General features: G+C 50.0%; 2 protein-coding genes across 2 annotated transcripts; both read right to left on the bottom strand.

The window, feature by feature from the left end:
• Positions 1 to 55: 55 nt before the first annotated feature.
• Positions 56 to 9277, bottom strand: LOC142364048 (polycystin family receptor for egg jelly-like). Its single transcript, XM_075442361.1, has one exon. It carries the CDS (start codon positions 8109 to 8111, stop codon positions 147 to 149), a length of 7965 nt encoding a protein of 2654 aa, XP_075298476.1. The 5' UTR covers positions 8112 to 9277; the 3' UTR covers positions 56 to 146.
• Positions 9278 to 10322: 1045 nt separating this feature from the next.
• On the bottom strand, positions 10323 to 18393 carry LOC142364046 (polycystin family receptor for egg jelly-like). Its single transcript, XM_075442349.1, has one exon. It carries the CDS (start codon positions 18376 to 18378, stop codon positions 10414 to 10416), a length of 7965 nt encoding a protein of 2654 aa, XP_075298464.1. The 5' UTR covers positions 18379 to 18393; the 3' UTR covers positions 10323 to 10413.
• Positions 18394 to 19474: the final 1081 nt, after the last annotated feature.

Genomic DNA, 19474 nt, shown 5'->3' with positions numbered 1-19474 from the left:
AAGAGTCTGGAAAAAAATCTGCGCACAATCACTAATAAGGAGTTGAACGTTAAAGCATTCTTAAAAGTAAAACATTTATTTACAAACATTTACTTAAAATGCAGATACTGCAGAGTGAAAGGTAGTCTTAAATACAGAATCCTTGCTTATATGACAAGATCAACCATTTTTTCCCCATCTGTTTTTCTCTTCTTCAGTCCTAAATGTCGCTGATGTCTTCTCTCAGACTGCCCATAGAGTGGAATGTCAAAATGGGCAGGCTCCCTGGTTTTGGGTGTTTTACAGATCAGAAAATAAAATATCTTTCTGAGCCTTTGCAATAGAAAAGTAACCACTTGTGCTTCATCAGATGGTTCTTCATAGACGGGTTGTTTCATATCTCCATAGGCAGACAGAATGATAGCTAGGAAGAGATTGATCAGGACACAGATCATCACCAACACGAAAGCGGTTAGGAACAGACAACCCAGCAACCTGTTGGATGAAAACGTGGTGTCTCTGAAAGCTGAGACACAGTAAGAGAATACGGTCTGAACTGAGTGAATCATGTTGTTGTAATTCCATTCGTGCTGCCCAAACACAAGGTAGCCAAAAGCCATAAACACAAAGGAGCACACCAGCACCACGAGGGCCATTGAGGAGATTCCGGGAAGGGCTGCCAAGATCGATCTTTGTGCCAGGCGCACGTTGTAAAAGAACTGAGAATATTTCAGAGTTTTCAAAACGACAAAAAATGCTAAAAAGCCCATAGTAATCCTTAAAATCTGATCTAAATGAGAAACTGCATGAAAATGAATGAAATCATTTGGATGAAGTAAGTAAAACTTCACTACATCTGCTCCTAACTTAAACTTTATGACCTTTAAAAAAACAAAAAGGAGGAATACTATTTTTAAGCCTAAGTTGTTTATATTGGAAATGTTTTTAATATAATCTTTCTTTTCTTGGCCTATGGTGTGAAGCTCATCTGCAACGTAAATGAACAGAAAGGCAAGCACAACTACGAACATCAACATTTGAGCTTTGGTTTGCTGCTGAAAAATGGGGAGTGCGAAAGAGTGTGCTGACAAACTTGGTTTTATGATCCCAAAATGAGACATTTCAAATATGACCGAAATGGTGCAGAAGAGACCTACATCTGCGTTAAATGTAGTTAGTTCAATGATCACAGCCCACGTTTTTTCATCAAGCCAGTTGCTCTGTTGTAGAGCATCCAGCCTGGTCGTTGAGTTGTGTCTTCCTTCTTCAGGGAAAAAGTAAAACGTGTATCCTGCTGGTCCGTATGTGTGCAAATCTCCGTATGAATAATACATCCACAGAGTGCTGTTCCGCTGGTAGGTGAACCCATCATAACCGCTGGCATCCTTGGGAGCAGACTGGTTGGCCACCTTTGTCCAAGCGCCAGCATAGTCACCTTTCTCTGGGATGTCGCTACCGTATTTGTGAAGACAGTGGCTTTTACTGATCACAGAATTATTTCCAAAGCTGTGAGGACGGAAACAGTTTTTCACAGTACCCTTAGCCCGCACTTGCCTCATCCTAGGCAAACCGATGATTTTGGACCAGCTCTCGGAAAGAAAGGTTGGCTGAATGTCATTGTGGATCAAAGGCAAGAACGAGTCTTTCACCCACACGTAGACATGTTCTGGCTTATCTACACTGGAGAGTTGTGGAGACAGTTGGTTATGGATGAATCGGTTGTAGTGGAAACTGTTGGCGTTCTCAGTGGAATAGGCAAAATATAACAGCAGCGTTAAAAAGACAAGGTGACTGGTGAAACCTTTTATGAAAGTAAATGCCTTGACTTTAATTTTTGCCCTTTTCAGCATGTTTGCAATTTCATCAGCTGCTAAAGGCTTATATTGCTTGGTGCCTCTGACTTTAGCAAGTTTCAAGTGCACCTCTTGCATCTCATCAGCACTCATCATTTCTTTAGCAAACTTGCTCTCAGAATACTTTCCCTGAGTTAACCACGTGATGTTTTCACAGTATTTTGGATGAATTGTACTCACAGCTGAGAAAAAACTGGTTTTTAGAACGGAAAGGAGACACACGTTCTCAATGAAGGAGATTGCAGATGCCAAAAGCCACTCTAGCGACGTCTGATAGCCGTAAGACAAACCATATAACACAATGAAAAATGATGATACCCCGGTTACAGCTATAACTAGTGCCCACGAGAGATAGGCACACCACCAACAGAAAGCTGTGTGCGGTCTCTTGTGAAAGGGCATGGAGGTAATGCTCAGTGGTTTCCTTTCTTTCTGAAAGTTGCCCCCTTCTTCTGCATAATTATTACTAAAATCGGAATTTGATGGTGGCCTGGTCTGGCAGACCTTAGGCGTTGGAGGGGAATTTGCAATGATCGTCTGCTCTTCTGTTTCAATCACATTTGCGTCTCTTTCAGAAACTGTGCAATTACTCCAGGTTTGGGGAGCTCCTCCCTTGCTTCCCATCTTTCTGGAATGTGGTGGGCTCTGTGAGTGGCTGCTGGCGCCAGGAAGATTCCCCGAGGGACTAATATTTCTCGATTGTGGTGAAGTTTCTGAAAGGTACAATTTTTGCAAACGTTCCTTCCAGTTTTTAAGATACCCAGACAGGAGGGGTGAATTTGCCTTTGGGTCTGTCTGAGCCACACCACGAGGAGAAGGTCTCTTCGAGGAATACTTAAATAAGGCAATTATCATCATTTCCACAGGTTGGGTAAGCAAAGCACATTCAATTCCTACTGTTATTGATCTCAGATACCTCAAGTGTTTTGGAGCTTCTTCACTCTTGTCAGCATTAAAGAAGATAATGTTAACTAGCAAGTTTAATAATAGTATTGCTAAACAAGAAGACAACCTTTGGAGCCTGCTGAAAGTGCCCATGAGACCATGAGCAAAAATCGAGAGCCACAGATGGCCCTGTATCAGGCTGTTGGCAAAATTAATCAAAAAATAGTCAGTTTTGGGCAGAGGTGTCTTGGGGTTTGTGACAGCAAATGTCCTTTCTAGTAAGTGATCGCCCTTGTCAAGAGAAAGCCATTTCCTGCATATAAAGAACCAGGTCTTCCCGGTGGACATATTCTCAACTTTGGCTCTGCTTAAGAACCAGCTTGGAGATGGGCCCCTGTTGTTGTGCCAGACCCTGAAGGAGCAAATGTCTCCCAAGTCTTTTTTAGCAGTTAACAGAAAGCAATCAGTGCTTCCTCGTTGGAAAGACAGAAAATGTGGGTCCCGTAAACAATGGACATCACTTGTGCCGTTCTGGCCAATGAGCTGAAGAAAGACATCTGCTTTGGTTCCAGCTCCCCAGCGACTGCCTGTGTATAAAGTGACCAAAAAGCTCACTTTATCAAAGGGGTCGTTGTCTGCCAGAACTATAATCTTGTCTTGTCTTTCCCTGTCAGCCCTGTCTTTTCTCACGACCCAGAGGGCCAAAAGAAAGTAGACGGCAAAAATAAAGATGACTGCTAAGAGGGTGACTGGGTTTTTAGATACGCCTGCTATCAGGGTTTTTCCTAGATCTACTGTGTTGGGGGTAACTATTACCTTGGCTGCCAGGAACCTGATGCTGAATGAGGATGCATTTGACCCAGTGTGGACTGACAGACTTCTGCGACTCCGCTTCATATTGCAGACACAGTGTACCCTCTGCCAGTCGGTCAGGGAGCCAAGCCTGCAGGTGTCTTCTCTCCACAGGCTTTGAACGCCATCCAGAAATAAGCACTGATCACTAAAAATGTGTATCGTCACCAATCTCTGCGTTTGATACCGTACAACATAGGGTGCCAGCAAGACGATGGAGATGTTACAAGTGTCTGTATCGCTTCCTTGAGCTGTGGCTGTCAGCAGTGACTCTGGGAGGCAGATGATATAGGGAGCCTTAATGTTACAGTCAGCGCTAGCTGTCGTGTTTTTGCTTGCAACTGTTGGCATGTTGTGAAAAGCAGCAAACGAGGCTATGGGATGAGCACGAGTGACGTTGGCACCTGTAAATACTAGCACCTCGAAAGCAACTTTTAATTTCGTCAGGATCTGGATGTATATGCTCTTGGTATTTCTGTTGACTTCAAAACTAAATCCTCCAGTTGTGTAAGCTTGTGTTTTATCGGGTCCCATTGCCAACTGAAAAGTTGAAGACTCCTTGTCTTTCCTAGCAATAGTAATTTCTGCTCCTTCAGGCGCGATCCCTAGGAGATCGCCATTAGCCTTTGTCTCTGACATTTTGAACCCCAAGATCATTGTTGCAATTTCTGATGTGTAACCTAACCAGGGGAAGGGGTTCTCATCAAACTCATAAAGGGCAGTGGAAATCACAGCATCATCGGGTGATCCTGAATAATCTCCCTTTTTCAGTGATGGATAAAAGCAATTCCTGCAGGCGTTTCTGGTAGAGAAAGAATTTGTAAGGTTCCAGGTTTCGTCTTTCTTCAGAGTGATATTCCAGTGTTTTGTTTCCAGTAGAGTTTCTGTTTCTCCAGGGACTTTGCCCTGGAAAACTATCTCCGTTAAATTTTCCATGATGGAGAAGACTTGTTTAACTCCGCTTACATTGATGTTCCTGCGATGCAGAAGAGCGGCTCTCAGGATGTTGGACAAGCATCTTAGTATTCCACTGGTCTGAATTTCTGCCTGCTCAGACCAATGGCTCTCATTCCTCTGGACCTTCAGCACTCCCGTTACTTCTGTCAGCTTCTCAATGGCAAGGTCTTGTGATGTAACGTTCACTTCGTCAGCTTCCTCTGTGACTTGAGAAAGAGAAGCAACTACTTGGTTGATTTCCATCATGCTCTCAACTGAAATATTCAGGGCTGTTCTAATCAGGCTTTCCCGAAACTGAGCCTTAGGGAGCTGGAGAGCTGGTGGGCCTTTGATGTAGTTCAAGACCGAGGCTGCTACGTAAGCCAAATAGCCCGCGCTAAGATAATCTCCAGTCTGGAGATAAGATGTCATCGGTGCGCTTAAACCGTTCACGGAGGCCACCAGTTCATGAAACACAACAGCTAGCCGTCGACTGTTAAGTGGGTTCTGTACGTGGGCCTGTAAAGTCACTTGGGTAAACGCCCCAAGGGAATTGTGGACTTGAACGTAAAGTGTCAGGGCGTACTTCTGAGAGGGCACTCCAACTGGGAGAAAAGAGGGAGGAGTTTTAGGCCGATAACCAAAGTACAGGATTGTGCCAAATGTATTTTCCTCGACGGAAGTTACTTTGGTGGTTTTGGGTACATTGGAAGCTACTATCACTTTGTATGTCAGAGGTGAATTGCTGTCAGAAAATCCACTGCACTGAACAACAAATTTCGTCAGAAAGGCTGTACCCCAGCGTGGGCTGATGGTACATTTGCCAGCCGTCGGAGGAGAATTGACCTGAAACGCGTGTCTGTAGATTGAGGACCTACCATCCCAGGTCGTTACTTTCAACAGAAGTACGTAGGATCGATGTGCAGTCTTTGTGAAAGTCAGAGCATGTATAGACAGGTAAGCCCCAGACCTGCCCGTTGACGTTCTGGCAGACCAGTCAAAGCTAATTTCTGTAGAGTTTTGTGAAAGAAGGGACCAGTAGTAGGCTGGCTGGCTGGTTGTTCTGCAGTTTAGGCATTTTCCAGACAAGGCAAATCTCTCCGTTGGAATTAGAGTGCTACCACAGTTTTCAAGGCACATCACGTCCAGAAGGAGTGGGGAGCCGGGCCGCACCTCTACAGTTTGGTCGGCGTAACTCCTCCTGGTGTCCTTTTCAATCACGAGACGGAAGTAGTATACGGTGTTTCCTGGGAGCGATTCTGGTGGCACTGCTTGAACTGGACCCGAGGATGTTAACCATTTCAAATCCCGCTGGGCTGGATGGCACCTGTTCCCTGGACTGAGTTTCATGTTCTTATAGTCTGACACCTCTTTAGTGCAGTACCAAGTGAATGTGATTCCCTTCAGTCCTTCCTGTGAATCGGGATCACTGGATGCAGAGCCATCCAGAGTCCAGTTATCAGAAAAACCCACTGTGCGGAACGTGCCTCCTGCAATGTCTGCCTGGAGATCGCTTCTCTCGATCTGAATATAAACTTGATCTGAGCCCCTGAGCACTGTTGTGGTCCGAATCGGGGTTACCTCGACAGTGAAATAAAACAGGTACAGCCCATAATCTAGAGTAAAACTGGGAACAGTTAGGCGGATCATATCGACGCCGTACATCGCAGAAGAGTTTATCGGTTGTGTCCAGTTGGGAACCGTGGTCGTGTCCGGAACGGAATAGATTCGCCACAAGGGCTTGATGAATATACCGACTTTGCAGTCTACTACCAGTCTGACAAAGAGGTAAAAAGATGTCGCCCTCTTCTGGCGCAGGACAGAGGCGTGGAGAACGGGTTTCTGAATCTGCACGGTTTGTATGTGGCAGGCTTGTTGGTGGCAAGCCACCGGCGCTTCCACGGTTTTGGCAGCGTAGTTGTTGACTCTGACTCCCAAAAGAGCCGGAGTATGTGCACTTGTGGTACAGTCCACTTTTGCCGCAAACCCCGTGTATTTGTCCGGATCAAAGGGTAAAGCGGAGCGACGGACCAAACGTGTGGCGTTTCTGACGTGATCGTTGTATGTGTACGTGCTGTTCTGGAGAAGGTGGTCTCTGCGCGCTCCAAAAAGCTGCAGGTGGAAGGTCCACTCGCACTGTAGCATCGGGTGTTGTGCAGGGATAAACCACACTAAATAAGTAAAGCTCTGTGGCAAAGAAGGACGGCCGCTGCTGAAAACGTGGACTTCAAGGTCTCTTTCTGACAGGGGCCTAAACAAAGCCCTCTTCTGGTTCGTATAAAGGTGCATGTTGAACTTGTACCACTGGAAGGCCACCAGCTCTATGGAGAGTAAGTAGGAGAGCTCCTTGTGTTGGTAGAACACAGTGTGCGTGTTAGGGCCGTCCGCGGAAAGAGGGCTGTTGTTTTCTCTGGTTGCGTAAAATGTTCCGTGGTGGTACCTGACAATGTGAGTGCTCAAGGTGGTCTTCCCCAGCGGAAGGTTGACACGGGTGGGAGCTTCTCGGCCTGCGGTTAGGCTCAGGGTACCGTTGCGTAGATGCAGATCTCCCGTCAGTTCCTCGAACCTCTCTCCGTCAACATGGAAATACATGCTGGCCACCGCCACCTCACCTGGGCTCTGAGTTACGGGAACGGCACAGAAGTTGCTCTGCAGAGTAAAGGAACCGTAGGAGCGGAGCCAACCTCCTACGGCCTGCGTGTCCACCAGCCTGTAGGCCAGCGTCCTCGGCGTGAGGGGCTGAAGCCTCCAGGAGAGGCTGAGGGGCTGCCGAGCGACGCTGAGGAGCCTGGAGCGGACGCTGAGGAGCCGCAGCGGGCCGGGCTGCACCTGGAGAGAGAGGCTGAGGTTCAGCTGAGGCACCTGCTCGACGCTGACCGAGGCGACGTGGAGCCCGTGGTGGCCGTAGCGGACGGTCAGGCGGTAGCTGTGGTAGGCGGCGCAGGTCCGTCGCAGCTCGGCCGTTGGGTAGGCGGCGGGCGGCGGCGGGGCTCGGTGCTGGCTGCTGGGCAGGCGGAGGGCTGCGGGGCTGCCCCCCGGGCTGCTGAAGCGGTACTGCCAACCTTCGCTCCTCAGCCGGGAGCACCAACCCAGCTCTACCGGCTGCCTGGCCCGGAGCGGCTGCGCCTGAGGCCAGAGCACAAAGAGCCGGGCGTCCTGTGCCGACACCTCGACGGTCGCGTTGCGGTGGGAGCAGCCGGGCGCGGGGCAGGAGGTGGAGGAGCACCGCACCGTGAGGAGGACGGAGGCCGCGGGCGATGGGGGGAGGCCCGTTGGTACCGCGACTTGGCCCGACCAGCGCGACGTGTCGGTCACCCAGGACGAGCCGAAGTACCAGGAGCAGCGCGGTGGGGACAGCGGCCCCGCTTCCCTCCCCGCCTCTGCTCGGGCTCCCGGTGTGGGCCGGTAGCGCAGCATCACGGTGCCGCTCCACAGGCACGAAACCCGGCGCTTGCTGTCCCACCGTTGGGAGACCCGTGCCTCGGGGTCCCGGCAGGTGACCCGCAGCGGCGGCGGCTGGAGGCGGGCAGCGGGGGCCCCCGAGCCTCGGGGGCAGGAGCCGAGCAGCTGGAGGAGGAGGAGGAGGTGGAGAAGGAGCGCGGCCATCGCGGGGCGAGGGGAAGGAGCGGAGGGCTCAGGATGCAGCCCCTGGAGTGGCGGCCGGCGGTTGGGCAGTTGGTGCCGCAGGAGGTCGTCAAGGAGACCGGCGCCCGCTCACAATCACGGAACTTCGATCACGGAACGTTCGGGTTCGGAGGGGACCTCAGCGGGTCAGCTGGTCCAACCCCGCACCCTCCTCCTCCACGCAGCCGGTCAGAAAGACACGCTTGGCGTCAGCGGCGGCAGCTCGGGTGCGGGCACACCCGGTGCCGCTGGGAACCAGCGTCTCACGGCCGCTGACCGACGCGACGGGCACCGGGCGGCAGCACCGCGACGCGTCCCGGCAGCACCGGTGGCCCCGCCCCGCCGCCGGTGGCCCCGCCTCGCCGCCAAGGGAAAGGAGCGGAACATAAGTTTTCTTAGTTCATTGTACTGCCTCAAAGAAGCACAGTACAGCCTCCGGACACTGATAACTGCGTAGTAACTTGTCTTCATTTTTGCTTTGAACTCACAGCTAACAAAGGGACCAGTTCTGCACCGAGGAGAAGGAATTAAGACAACTGTAATTTTACACCACCTTTCTGGACCGCAGTCAGATTTCATAGCTTCAGGTTGCCTACCAGCTGCTGCTCCAATTCAGTCTTCTTCAGAGAGCTATCACAGCATTGCACAACTCCCCTCCCTGCTCACTTTCTACGTTAGCTATTGCAAATGGGGCGGCAGCCCTGTGCTGTGGATGCAAACCTAACAATCCGTGGATGTTTATATCCCCTTTAGCGAAGAAAAACCTACCGTTGGTATAGTACGATCTACTGAACCCTAAAGGTCTTGAAGTGCTATGTGATCCCCCTTGCACTTTCATGTGCTGAGAAAGTGGGAAACGGCACTCGTTGTGTTTGTGAGGCTGGACTGTGCTCATCTGTAAACTGAACACTTGAAGACGCTGATCATTTTCATTTAATACAAAGAGCTTTATCTGGGGAAATCAACAAGAATATACAATCAGCTTGCCTTAAAAATAGGCCGTTTGGGGTTTTGCTGTTCGGTCTTTAACGGGTCGCCAGGACTGGAACAAAAAGAAATGACTGAAGAAGCTTGTTTTGCTTGTTACTTACTGTACCAACGCACACTGATCTGCTACACAAACTGCAATGAGACCCAAGGATGAGGAATTTGTCTTTGTCAGGGGTGAAAGGATCCTTCATGACATAGCTTTCTTCCAAAATCCTGTAAGAGAATAAGTCCAGGTGTTTAAGGGTAGATTTCACAGTAGGGGAGAGTTGAAATGGGGAAACTGTGGAGGCTGAAAAGGTATCAGCCCTTTCGACTTGATTTCTTCGGCCCGGTGTTGTACACGAGGCAATGCAGCAGCTATACAGTTCTCTTCGGCTGGACATGAGCCGGCAATGTGCGCTGGCAGCCCAGAGGGCCAACCGTGTCCTGGGCTGCATCAGGAGAAGCGTGGCCAGCAGGTTGAGAGAGGTGATTCTGCCCCTCTACTCTGCTCTGGTGAGACCCCGCCTGGAGTACTGCGTTCAGCTCTGGAGCCCTCAGCACAAGAAGGACATGGAACTGTTGGAGCGGGTCCAAAGGAGGGCTACAAAAATGATCCGAGGGCTGGAGCACCTCTCCTACGAGGACAGGCTGAGAGAGTTGGGCTTGTTCAGCCTGGAGAAGAGAAGGCTGCAGGGAGACCTGATTGCAGCCTTTCAGTACTTAAAGGGAGCCTATAGGAAAGATGGGGACAATCTTTTTAGTAGAGACAGCAGCGACAGGACGAGGGGTAATGGTTTTAAAGTAAAACAGGGTAGGTTTAGGCTGGATATAAGGAAGAAATTCTTTACAATGAGGGTGGTGAAACACTGGAACGGGTTGCCCAGAGAGGTAGTGGAGGCCCCATCCCTGGAAACATTCCAGACCAGGCTGGACGGGGCTCTGAGCAACCTGATCTAGAGTTAGCGGTGTCCCTGCTTGCTGTGGGGGGGTCGGACTAGATGACCTCTAGGGGTCCCTTCCAACCCAAAACTTTCTGTGATTCTGTGATTCTATGATTCTCTTCCCATGCTGCCAGAGTGGGGGTAAGCAGGCACCTGGGTGGGGGCTGAGCTGCCAGCTGGGGTCAGCCCACCACACCGTGACAAGTACCACCGAAACTGATGCCAAAGAGTCTGGAAAAAAATCTGCGCACAATCACTAATAAGGAGTTGAACGTTAAAGCATTCTTAAAAGTAAAACATTTATTTACAAACATTTACTTAAAATGCAGATACTGCAGAGTGAAAGGTAGTCTTAAATACAGAATCCTTGCTTATATGACAAGATCAACCATTTTTTCCCCATCTGTTTTTCTCTTCTTCAGTCCTAAATGTCGCTGATGTCTTCTCTCAGACTGCCCATAGAGTGGAATGTCAAAATGGGCAGGCTCCCTGGTTTTGGGTGTTTTACAGATCAGAAAATAAAATATCTTTCTGAGCCTTTGCAATAGAAAAGTAACCACTTGTGCTTCATCAGATGGTTCTTCATAGACGGGTTGTTTCATATCTCCATAGGCAGACAGAATGATAGCTAGGAAGAGATTGATCAGGACACAGATCATCACCAACACGAAAGCGGTTAGGAACAGACAACCCAGCAACCTGTTGGATGAAAACGTGGTGTCTCTGAAAGCTGAGACACAGTAAGAGAATACGGTCTGAACTGAGTGAATCATGTTGTTGTAATTCCATTCGTGCTGCCCAAACACAAGGTAGCCAAAAGCCATAAACACAAAGGAGCACACCAGCACCACGAGGGCCATTGAGGAGATTCCGGGAAGGGCTGCCAAGATCGATCTTTGTGCCAGGCGCACGTTGTAAAAGAACTGAGAATATTTCAGAGTTTTCAAAACGACAAAAAATGCTAAAAAGCCCATAGTAATCCTTAAAATCTGATCTAAATGAGAAACTGCATGAAAATGAATGAAATCATTTGGATGAAGTAAGTAAAACTTCACTACATCTGCTCCTAACTTAAACTTTATGACCTTTAAAAAAACAAAAAGGAGGAATACTATTTTTAAGCCTAAGTTGTTTATATTGGAAATGTTTTTAATATAATCTTTCTTTTCTTGGCCTATGGTGTGAAGCTCATCTGCAACGTAAATGAACAGAAAGGCAAGCACAACTACGAACATCAACATTTGAGCTTTGGTTTGCTGGTGAAAAATGGGGAGTGCGAAAGAGTGTGCTGACAAACTTGGTTTTATGATCCCAAAATGAGACATTTCAAATATGACCGAAATGGTGCAGAAGAGACCTACATCTGCGTTAAATGTAGTTAGTTCAATGATCACAGCCCACGTTTTTTCATCAAGCCAGTTGCTCTGTTGTAGAGCATCCAGCCTGGTCGTTGAGTTGTGTCTTCCTTCTTCAGGGAAAAAGTAAAACGTGTATCCTGCTGGTCCGTATGTGTGCAAATCTCCGTATGAATAATACATCCACAGAGTGCTGTTCCGCTGGTAGGTGAACCCATCATAACCGCTGGCATCCTTGGGAGCAGACTGGTTGGCCACCTTTGTCCAAGCGCCAGCATAGTCACCTTTCTCTGGGATGTCGCTACCGTATTTGTGAAGACAGTGGCTTTTACTGATCACAGAATTATTTCCAAAGCTGTGAGGACGGAAACAGTTTTTCACAGTACCCTTAGCCCGCACTTGCCTCATCCTAGGCAAACCGATGATTTTGGACCAGCTCTCGGAAAGAAAGGTTGGCTGAATGTCATTGTGGATCAAAGGCAAGAACGAGTCTTTCACCCACACGTAGACATGTTCTGGCTTATCTACACTGGAGAGTTGTGGAGACAGTTGGTTATGGATGAATCGGTTGTAGTGGAAACTGTTGGCGTTCTCAGTGGAATAGGCAAAATATAACAGCAGCGTTAAAAAGACAAGGTGACTGGTGAAACCTTTTATGAAAGTAAATGCCTTGACTTTAATTTTTGCCCTTTTCAGCATGTTTGCAATTTCATCAGCTGCTAAAGGCTTATATTGCTTGGTGCCTCTGACTTTAGCAAGTTTCAAGTGCACCTCTTGCATCTCATCAGCACTCATCATTTCTTTAGCAAACTTGCTCTCAGAATACTTTCCCTGAGTTAACCACGTGATGTTTTCACAGTATTTTGGATGAATTGTACTCACAGCTGAGAAAAAACTGGTTTTTAGAACGGAAAGGAGACACACGTTCTCAATGAAGGAGATTGCAGATGCCAAAAGCCACTCTAGCGACGTCTGATAGCCGTAAGACAAACCATATAACACAATGAAAAATGATGATACCCCGGTTACAGCTATAACTAGTGCCCACGAGAGATAGGCACACCACCAACAGAAAGCTGTGTGCGGTCTCTTGTGAAAGGGCATGGAGGTAATGCTCAGTGGTTTCCTTTCTTTCTGAAAGTTGCCCCCTTCTTCTGCATAATTATTACTAAAATCGGAATTTGATGGTGGCCTGGTCTGGCAGACCTTAGGCGTTGGAGGGGAATTTGCAATGATCGTCTGCTCTTCTGTTTCAATCACATTTGCGTCTCTTTCAGAAACTGTGCAATTACTCCAGGTTTGGGGAGCTCCTCCCTTGCTTCCCATCTTTCTGGAATGTGGTGGGCTCTGTGAGTGGCTGCTGGCGCCAGGAAGATTCCCCGAGGGACTAATATTTCTCGATTGTGGTGAAGTTTCTGAAAGGTACAATTTTTGCAAACGTTCCTTCCAGTTTTTAAGATACCCAGACAGGAGGGGTGAATTTGCCTTTGGGTCTGTCTGAGCCACACCACGAGGAGAAGGTCTCTTCGAGGAATACTTAAATAAGGCAATTATCATCATTTCCACAGGTTGGGTAAGCAAAGCACATTCAATTCCTACTGTTATTGATCTCAGATACCTCAAGTGTTTTGGAGCTTCTTCACTCTTGTCAGCATTAAAGAAGATAATGTTAACTAGCAAGTTTAATAATAGTATTGCTAAACAAGAAGACAACCTTTGGAGCCTGCTGAAAGTGCCCATGAGACCATGAGCAAAAATCGAGAGCCACAGATGGCCCTGTATCAGGCTGTTGGCAAAATTAATCAAAAAATAGTCAGTTTTGGGCAGAGGTGTCTTGGGGTTTGTGACAGCAAATGTCCTTTCTAGTAAGTGATCGCCCTTGTCAAGAGAAAGCCATTTCCTGCATATAAAGAACCAGGTCTTCCCGGTGGACATATTCTCAACTTTGGCTCTGCTTAAGAACCAGCTTGGAGATGGGCCCCTGTTGTTGTGCCAGACCCTGAAGGAGCAAATGTCTCCCAAGTCTTTTTTAGCAGTTAACAGAAAGCAATCAGTGCTTCCTCGTTGGAAAGACAGAAAATGTGGGTCCCGTAAACAATGGACATCACTTGTGCCGTTCTGGCCAATGAGCTGAAGAAAGACATCTGCTTTGGTTCCAGCTCCCCAGCGACTGCCTGTGTATAAAGTGACCAAAAAGCTCACTTTATCAAAGGGGTCGTTGTCTGCCAGAACTATAATCTTGTCTTGTCTTTCCCTGTCAGCCCTGTCTTTTCTCACGACCCAGAGGGCCAAAAGAAAGTAGACGGCAAAAATAAAGATGACTGCTAAGAGGGTGACTGGGTTTTTAGATACGCCTGCTATCAGGGTTTTTCCTAGATCTACTGTGTTGGGGGTAACTATTACCTTGGCTGCCAGGAACCTGATGCTGAATGAGGATGCATTTGACCCAGTGTGGACTGACAGACTTCTGCGACTCCGCTTCATATTGCAGACACAGTGTACCCTCTGCCAGTCGGTCAGGGAGCCAAGCCTGCAGGTGTCTTCTCTCCACAGGCTTTGAACGCCATCCAGAAATAAGCACTGATCACTAAAAATGTGTATCGTCACCAATCTCTGCGTTTGATACCGTACAACATAGGGTGCCAGCAAGACGATGGAGATGTTACAAGTGTCTGTATCGCTTCCTTGAGCTGTGGCTGTCAGCAGTGACTCTGGGAGGCAGATGATATAGGGAGCCTTAATGTTACAGTCAGCGCTAGCTGTCGTGTTTTTGCTTGCAACTGTTGGCATGTTGTGAAAAGCAGCAAACGAGGCTATGGGATGAGCACGAGTGACGTTGGCACCTGTAAATACTAGCACCTCGAAAGCAACTTTTAATTTCGTCAGGATCTGGATGTATATGCTCTTGGTATTTCTGTTGACTTCAAAACTAAATCCTCCAGTTGTGTAAGCTTGTGTTTTATCGGGTCCCATTGCCAACTGAAAAGTTGAAGACTCCTTGTCTTTCCTAGCAATAGTAATTTCTGCTCCTTCAGGCGCGATCCCTAGGAGATCGCCATTAGCCTTTGTCTCTGACATTTTGAACCCCAAGATCATTGTTGCAATTTCTGATGTGTAACCTAACCAGGGGAAGGGGTTCTCATCAAACTCATAAAGGGCAGTGGAAATCACAGCATCATCGGGTGATCCTGAATAATCTCCCTTTTTCAGTGATGGATAAAAGCAATTCCTGCAGGCGTTTCTGGTAGAGAAAGAATTTGTAAGGTTCCAGGTTTCGTCTTTCTTCAGAGTGATATTCCAGTGTTTTGTTTCCAGTAGAGTTTCTGTTTCTCCAGGGACTTTGCCCTGGAAAACTATCTCCGTTAAATTTTCCATGATGGAGAAGACTTGTTTAACTCCGCTTACATTGATGTTCCTGCGATGCAGAAGAGCGGCTCTCAGGATGTTGGACAAGCATCTTAGTATTCCACTGGTCTGAATTTCTGCCTGCTCAGACCAATGGCTCTCATTCCTCTGGACCTTCAGCACTCCCGTTACTTCTGTCAGCTTCTCAATGGCAAGGTCTTGTGATGTAACGTTCACTTCGTCAGCTTCCTCTGTGACTTGAGAAAGAGAAGCAACTACTTGGTTGATTTCCATCATGCTCTCAACTGAAATATTCAGGGCTGTTCTAATCAGGCTTTCCCGAAACTGAGCCTTAGGGAGCTGGAGAGCTGGTGGGCCTTTGATGTAGTTCAAGACCGAGGCTGCTACGTAAGCCAAATAGCCCGCGCTAAGATAATCTCCAGTCTGGAGATAAGATGTCATCGGTGCGCTTAAACCGTTCACGGAGGCCACCAGTTCATGAAACACAACAGCTAGCCGTCGACTGTTAAGTGGGTTCTGTACGTGGGCCTGTAAAGTCACTTGGGTAAACGCCCCAAGGGAATTGTGGACTTGAACGTAAAGTGTCAGGGCGTACTTCTGAGAGGGCACTCCAACTGGGAGAAAAGAGGGAGGAGTTTTAGGCCGATAACCAAAGTACAGGATTGTGCCAAATGTATTTTCCTCGACGGAAGTTACTTTGGTGGTTTTGGGTACATTGGAAGCTACTATCACTTTGTATGTCAGAGGTGAATTGCTGTCAGAAAATCCACTGCACTGAACAACAAATTTCGTCAGAAAGGCTGTACCCCAGCGTGGGCTGATGGTACATTTGCCAGCCGTCGGAGGAGAATTGACCTGAAACGCGTGTCTGTAGATTGAGGACCTACCATCCCAGGTCGTTACTTTCAACAGAAGTACGTAGGATCGATGTGCAGTCTTTGTGAAAGTCAGAGCATGTATAGACAGGTAAGCCCCAGACCTGCCCGTTGACGTTCTGGCAGACCAGTCAAAGCTAATTTCTGTAGAGTTTTGTGAAAGAAGGGACCAGTAGTAGGCTGGCTGGCTGGTTGTTCTGCAGTTTAGGCATTTTCCAGACAAGGCAAATCTCTCCGTTGGAATTAGAGTGCTACCACAGTTTTCAAGGCACATCACGTCCAGAAGGAGTGGGGAGCCGGGCCGCACCTCTACAGTTTGGTCGGCGTAACTCCTCCTGGTGTCCTTTTCAATCACGAGACGGAAGTAGTATACGGTGTTTCCTGGGAGCGATTCTGGTGGCACTGCTTGAACTGGACCCGAGGATGTTAACCATTTCAAATCCCGCTGGGCTGGATGGCACCTGTTCCCTGGACTGAGTTTCATGTTCTTATAGTCTGACACCTCTTTAGTGCAGTACCAAGTGAATGTGATTCCCTTCAGTCCTTCCTGTGAATCGGGATCACTGGATGCAGAGCCATCCAGAGTCCAGTTATCAGAAAAACCCACTGTGCGGAACGTGCCTCCTGCAATGTCTGCCTGGAGATCGCTTCTCTCGATCTGAATATAAACTTGATCTGAGCCCCTGAGCACTGTTGTGGTCCGAATCGGGGTTACCTCGACAGTGAAATAAAACAGGTACAGCCCATAATCTAGAGTAAAACTGGGAACAGTTAGGCGGATCATATCGACGCCGTACATCGCAGAAGAGTTTATCGGTTGTGTCCAGTTGGGAACCGTGGTCGTGTCCGGAACGGAATAGATTCGCCACAAGGGCTTGATGAATATACCGACTTTGCAGTCTACTACCAGTCTGACAAAGAGGTAAAAAGATGTCGCCCTCTTCTGGCGCAGGACAGAGGCGTGGAGAACGGGTTTCTGAATCTGCACGGTTTGTATGTGGCAGGCTTGTTGGTGGCAAGCCACCGGCGCTTCCACGGTTTTGGCAGCGTAGTTGTTGACTCTGACTCCCAAAAGAGCCGGAGTATGTGCACTTGTGGTACAGTCCACTTTTGCCGCAAACCCCGTGTATTTGTCCGGATCAAAGGGTAAAGCGGAGCGACGGACCAAACGTGTGGCGTTTCTGACGTGATCGTTGTATGTGTACGTGCTGTTCTGGAGAAGGTGGTCTCTGCGCGCTCCAAAAAGCTGCAGGTGGAAGGTCCACTCGCACTGTAGCATCGGGTGTTGTGCAGGGATAAACCACACTAAATAAGTAAAGCTCTGTGGCAAAGAAGGACGGCCGCTGCTGAAAACGTGGACTTCAAGGTCTCTTTCTGACAGGGGCCTAAACAAAGCCCTCTTCTGGTTCGTATAAAGGTGCATGTTGAACTTGTACCACTGGAAGGCCACCAGCTCTATGGAGAGTAAGTAGGAGAGCTCCTTGTGTTGGTAGAACACAGTGTGCGTGTTAGGGCCGTCCGCGGAAAGAGGGCTGTTGTTTTCTCTGGTTGCGTAAAATGTTCCGTGGTGGTACCTGACAATGTGAGTGCTCAAGGTGGTCTTCCCCAGCGGAAGGCTGACACGGGTGGGAGCTTCTCGGCCTGCGGTTAGGCTCAGGGTACCGTTGCGTAGATGCAGATCTCCCGTCAGTTCCTCGAACCTCTCTCCGTCAACGTGGAAATACATGCTGGCTACCGCCACCTCACCTGGGCTCTGAGTTACAGGAACAGCACAGAAGTTGCTCTGCAGAGTAAAGGAACCGTAGGAGCGGAGCCAACCTCCTACGGCCTGCGTGTCCACCAGCCTGTAGGCCAGCGTCCTCGGCGTGAGGGGCTGAAGCCTCCAGGAGAGGCTGAGGGGCTGCCGAGCGACGCTGAGGAGCCTGGAGCGGACGCTGAGGAGCCGCAGCGGGCCGGGCTGCACCTGGAGAGAGAGGTTGAGGTTCAGCTGAGGCACCTGCTCGACGCTGACCGAGGCGACGTGGAGCCCGTGGTGGCCGTAGCGGACGGTCAGACGGTAGCTGTGGTAGGCGGCGCAGGTCCGTCGCAGCTCGGCCGTTGGGTAGGCGGCGGGCGGCGGTGGGGCTCGGTGCTGGCTGCTGGGCAGGCGGAGGGCTGCGGGGCTGCCCCCCGGGCTGCTGAAGCGGTACTGCCAACCTTCGCTCCTCAGCCGGGAGCACCAACCCAGCTCTACCGGCTGCCTGGCCCGGAGTGGCTGCGCCTGAGGCCAGAGCACGAAGAGCCGGGCGTCCTGTGCCGACACCTCGACGGTCGCGTTGCGGTGGGAGCAGCCGGGCGCGGGGCAGGAGGTGGAGGAGCACCGCACCGTGAGGAGGACGGAGGCCGCGGGCGAGGGGGGGAGGCCCGTCGGTACCGCGACTTGGCCCGACCAGCGCGACGTGTCGGTCACCCAGGACGAGCCGAAGTACCAGGAGCAGCGCGGCGGGGGCAGCGGCCCCGCTTCCCTCCCCGCCTCTGCTCGGGCTCCCGGTGTGGGCCGGTAGCGCAGCATCACGGTGCCGCTCCACAGGCACGAAACCCGGCGCTTGCTGTCCCACCGTTGGGAGACCCGTGCCTCGGGGTCCCGGCAGGTGACCCGCAGCGGCGGCGGCTGGAGGCGGGCAGCGGGGGCCCCCGAGCCTCGGGGGCAGGAGCCGAGCAGCTGGAGGAGGAGGAGGAGGTGAAGAAGGAGCGTGGCCATCGCGGGGCGAGGGGAAGGAGCGGAGGGCTCAGGATGCAGCCCCTGGAGTGGCGGCCGGCGGTTGGGCAGTTGGCGCCACAGGAGGTCGTCAAGGAGACCGGCGCCTGCTCACAATCACGGAACGTTCGATCACGGAACGTTCGGGTTCGGAGGGGACCTCAGCGGGTCAGCTGGTCCAACCCCGCACCCTCCTCCTCCACGCAGCCGGTCAGAAAGACACGCCTGGCGTCAGCGGCGGCAGCTTGGGTGCGGGCACACCCGGTGCCGCTGGGAACCAGCGTCTCATGGCCGCTGACCGACGCGACAGGCAACCGGGCGGCAGCACCATGGCACGTCCAGGCGGCACCGGGAGTCGGGAGCGAAACGCCACCGCCGGCTCGAGCGGCGCCGGTGGCCCCGCCCCACCGCCAAGGGAAAGGAGCGGAACATAAGTTTTCTTAGTTCATTGTACTGCCTCAAAGAAGCACAGTACAGCCTCCGGACACTGATAACTGCGTAGTAACTTGTCTTCATTTTTGCTTTGAACTCACAGCTAACAAAGGGACCAGTTCTGCACCGAGGAGAAGGAATTAAGACAACTGTAATTTTACACCACCTTTCTGGACCGCAGTCAGATTTCACAGCTTCAGGTTGCCTACCAGCTGCTGCTCCAATTCAGTCTTCTTCAGAGAGCTATCACAGTATTGCACAACTCCCCTCCCTGCTCACTTTCTACGTTAGCTATTGCAAATGGGGCGGCAGCCCTGTGCTGTGGATGCAAACCTAACAATCCGTGGATGTTTATATCCCCTTTAGCGAAGAAAAACCTACCGTTGGTATAGTACGATCTACTGAACCCTAAAGGTCTTGAAGTGCTATGTGATCCCCCTTGCACTTTCATGTGCTGAGAAAGTGGGAAACGGCACTCGTTGTGTTTGTGAGGCTGGACTGTGCTCATCTGTAAACTGAACACTTGAAGACGCTGATCATTTTCATTTAATACAAAGAGCTTTATCTGGGGAAATCAACAAGAATATACAATCAGCTTGCCTTAAAAATAGGCTGTTTGGGGTTTTGCTGTTCGGTCTTTAACGGGTCGCCAGGACTGGAACAAAAA

The sequence above is a fragment of the Opisthocomus hoazin genome, chromosome 1, assembly GCF_030867145.1.
Source record: "Opisthocomus hoazin isolate bOpiHoa1 chromosome 1, bOpiHoa1.hap1, whole genome shotgun sequence".
Classification (NCBI taxonomy): domain Eukaryota; kingdom Metazoa; phylum Chordata; class Aves; order Opisthocomiformes; family Opisthocomidae; genus Opisthocomus; species Opisthocomus hoazin.
The sequence above is the reverse complement of the archived record's forward strand: the minus strand, read 5'-3'. Positions and strand labels throughout refer to the sequence as shown.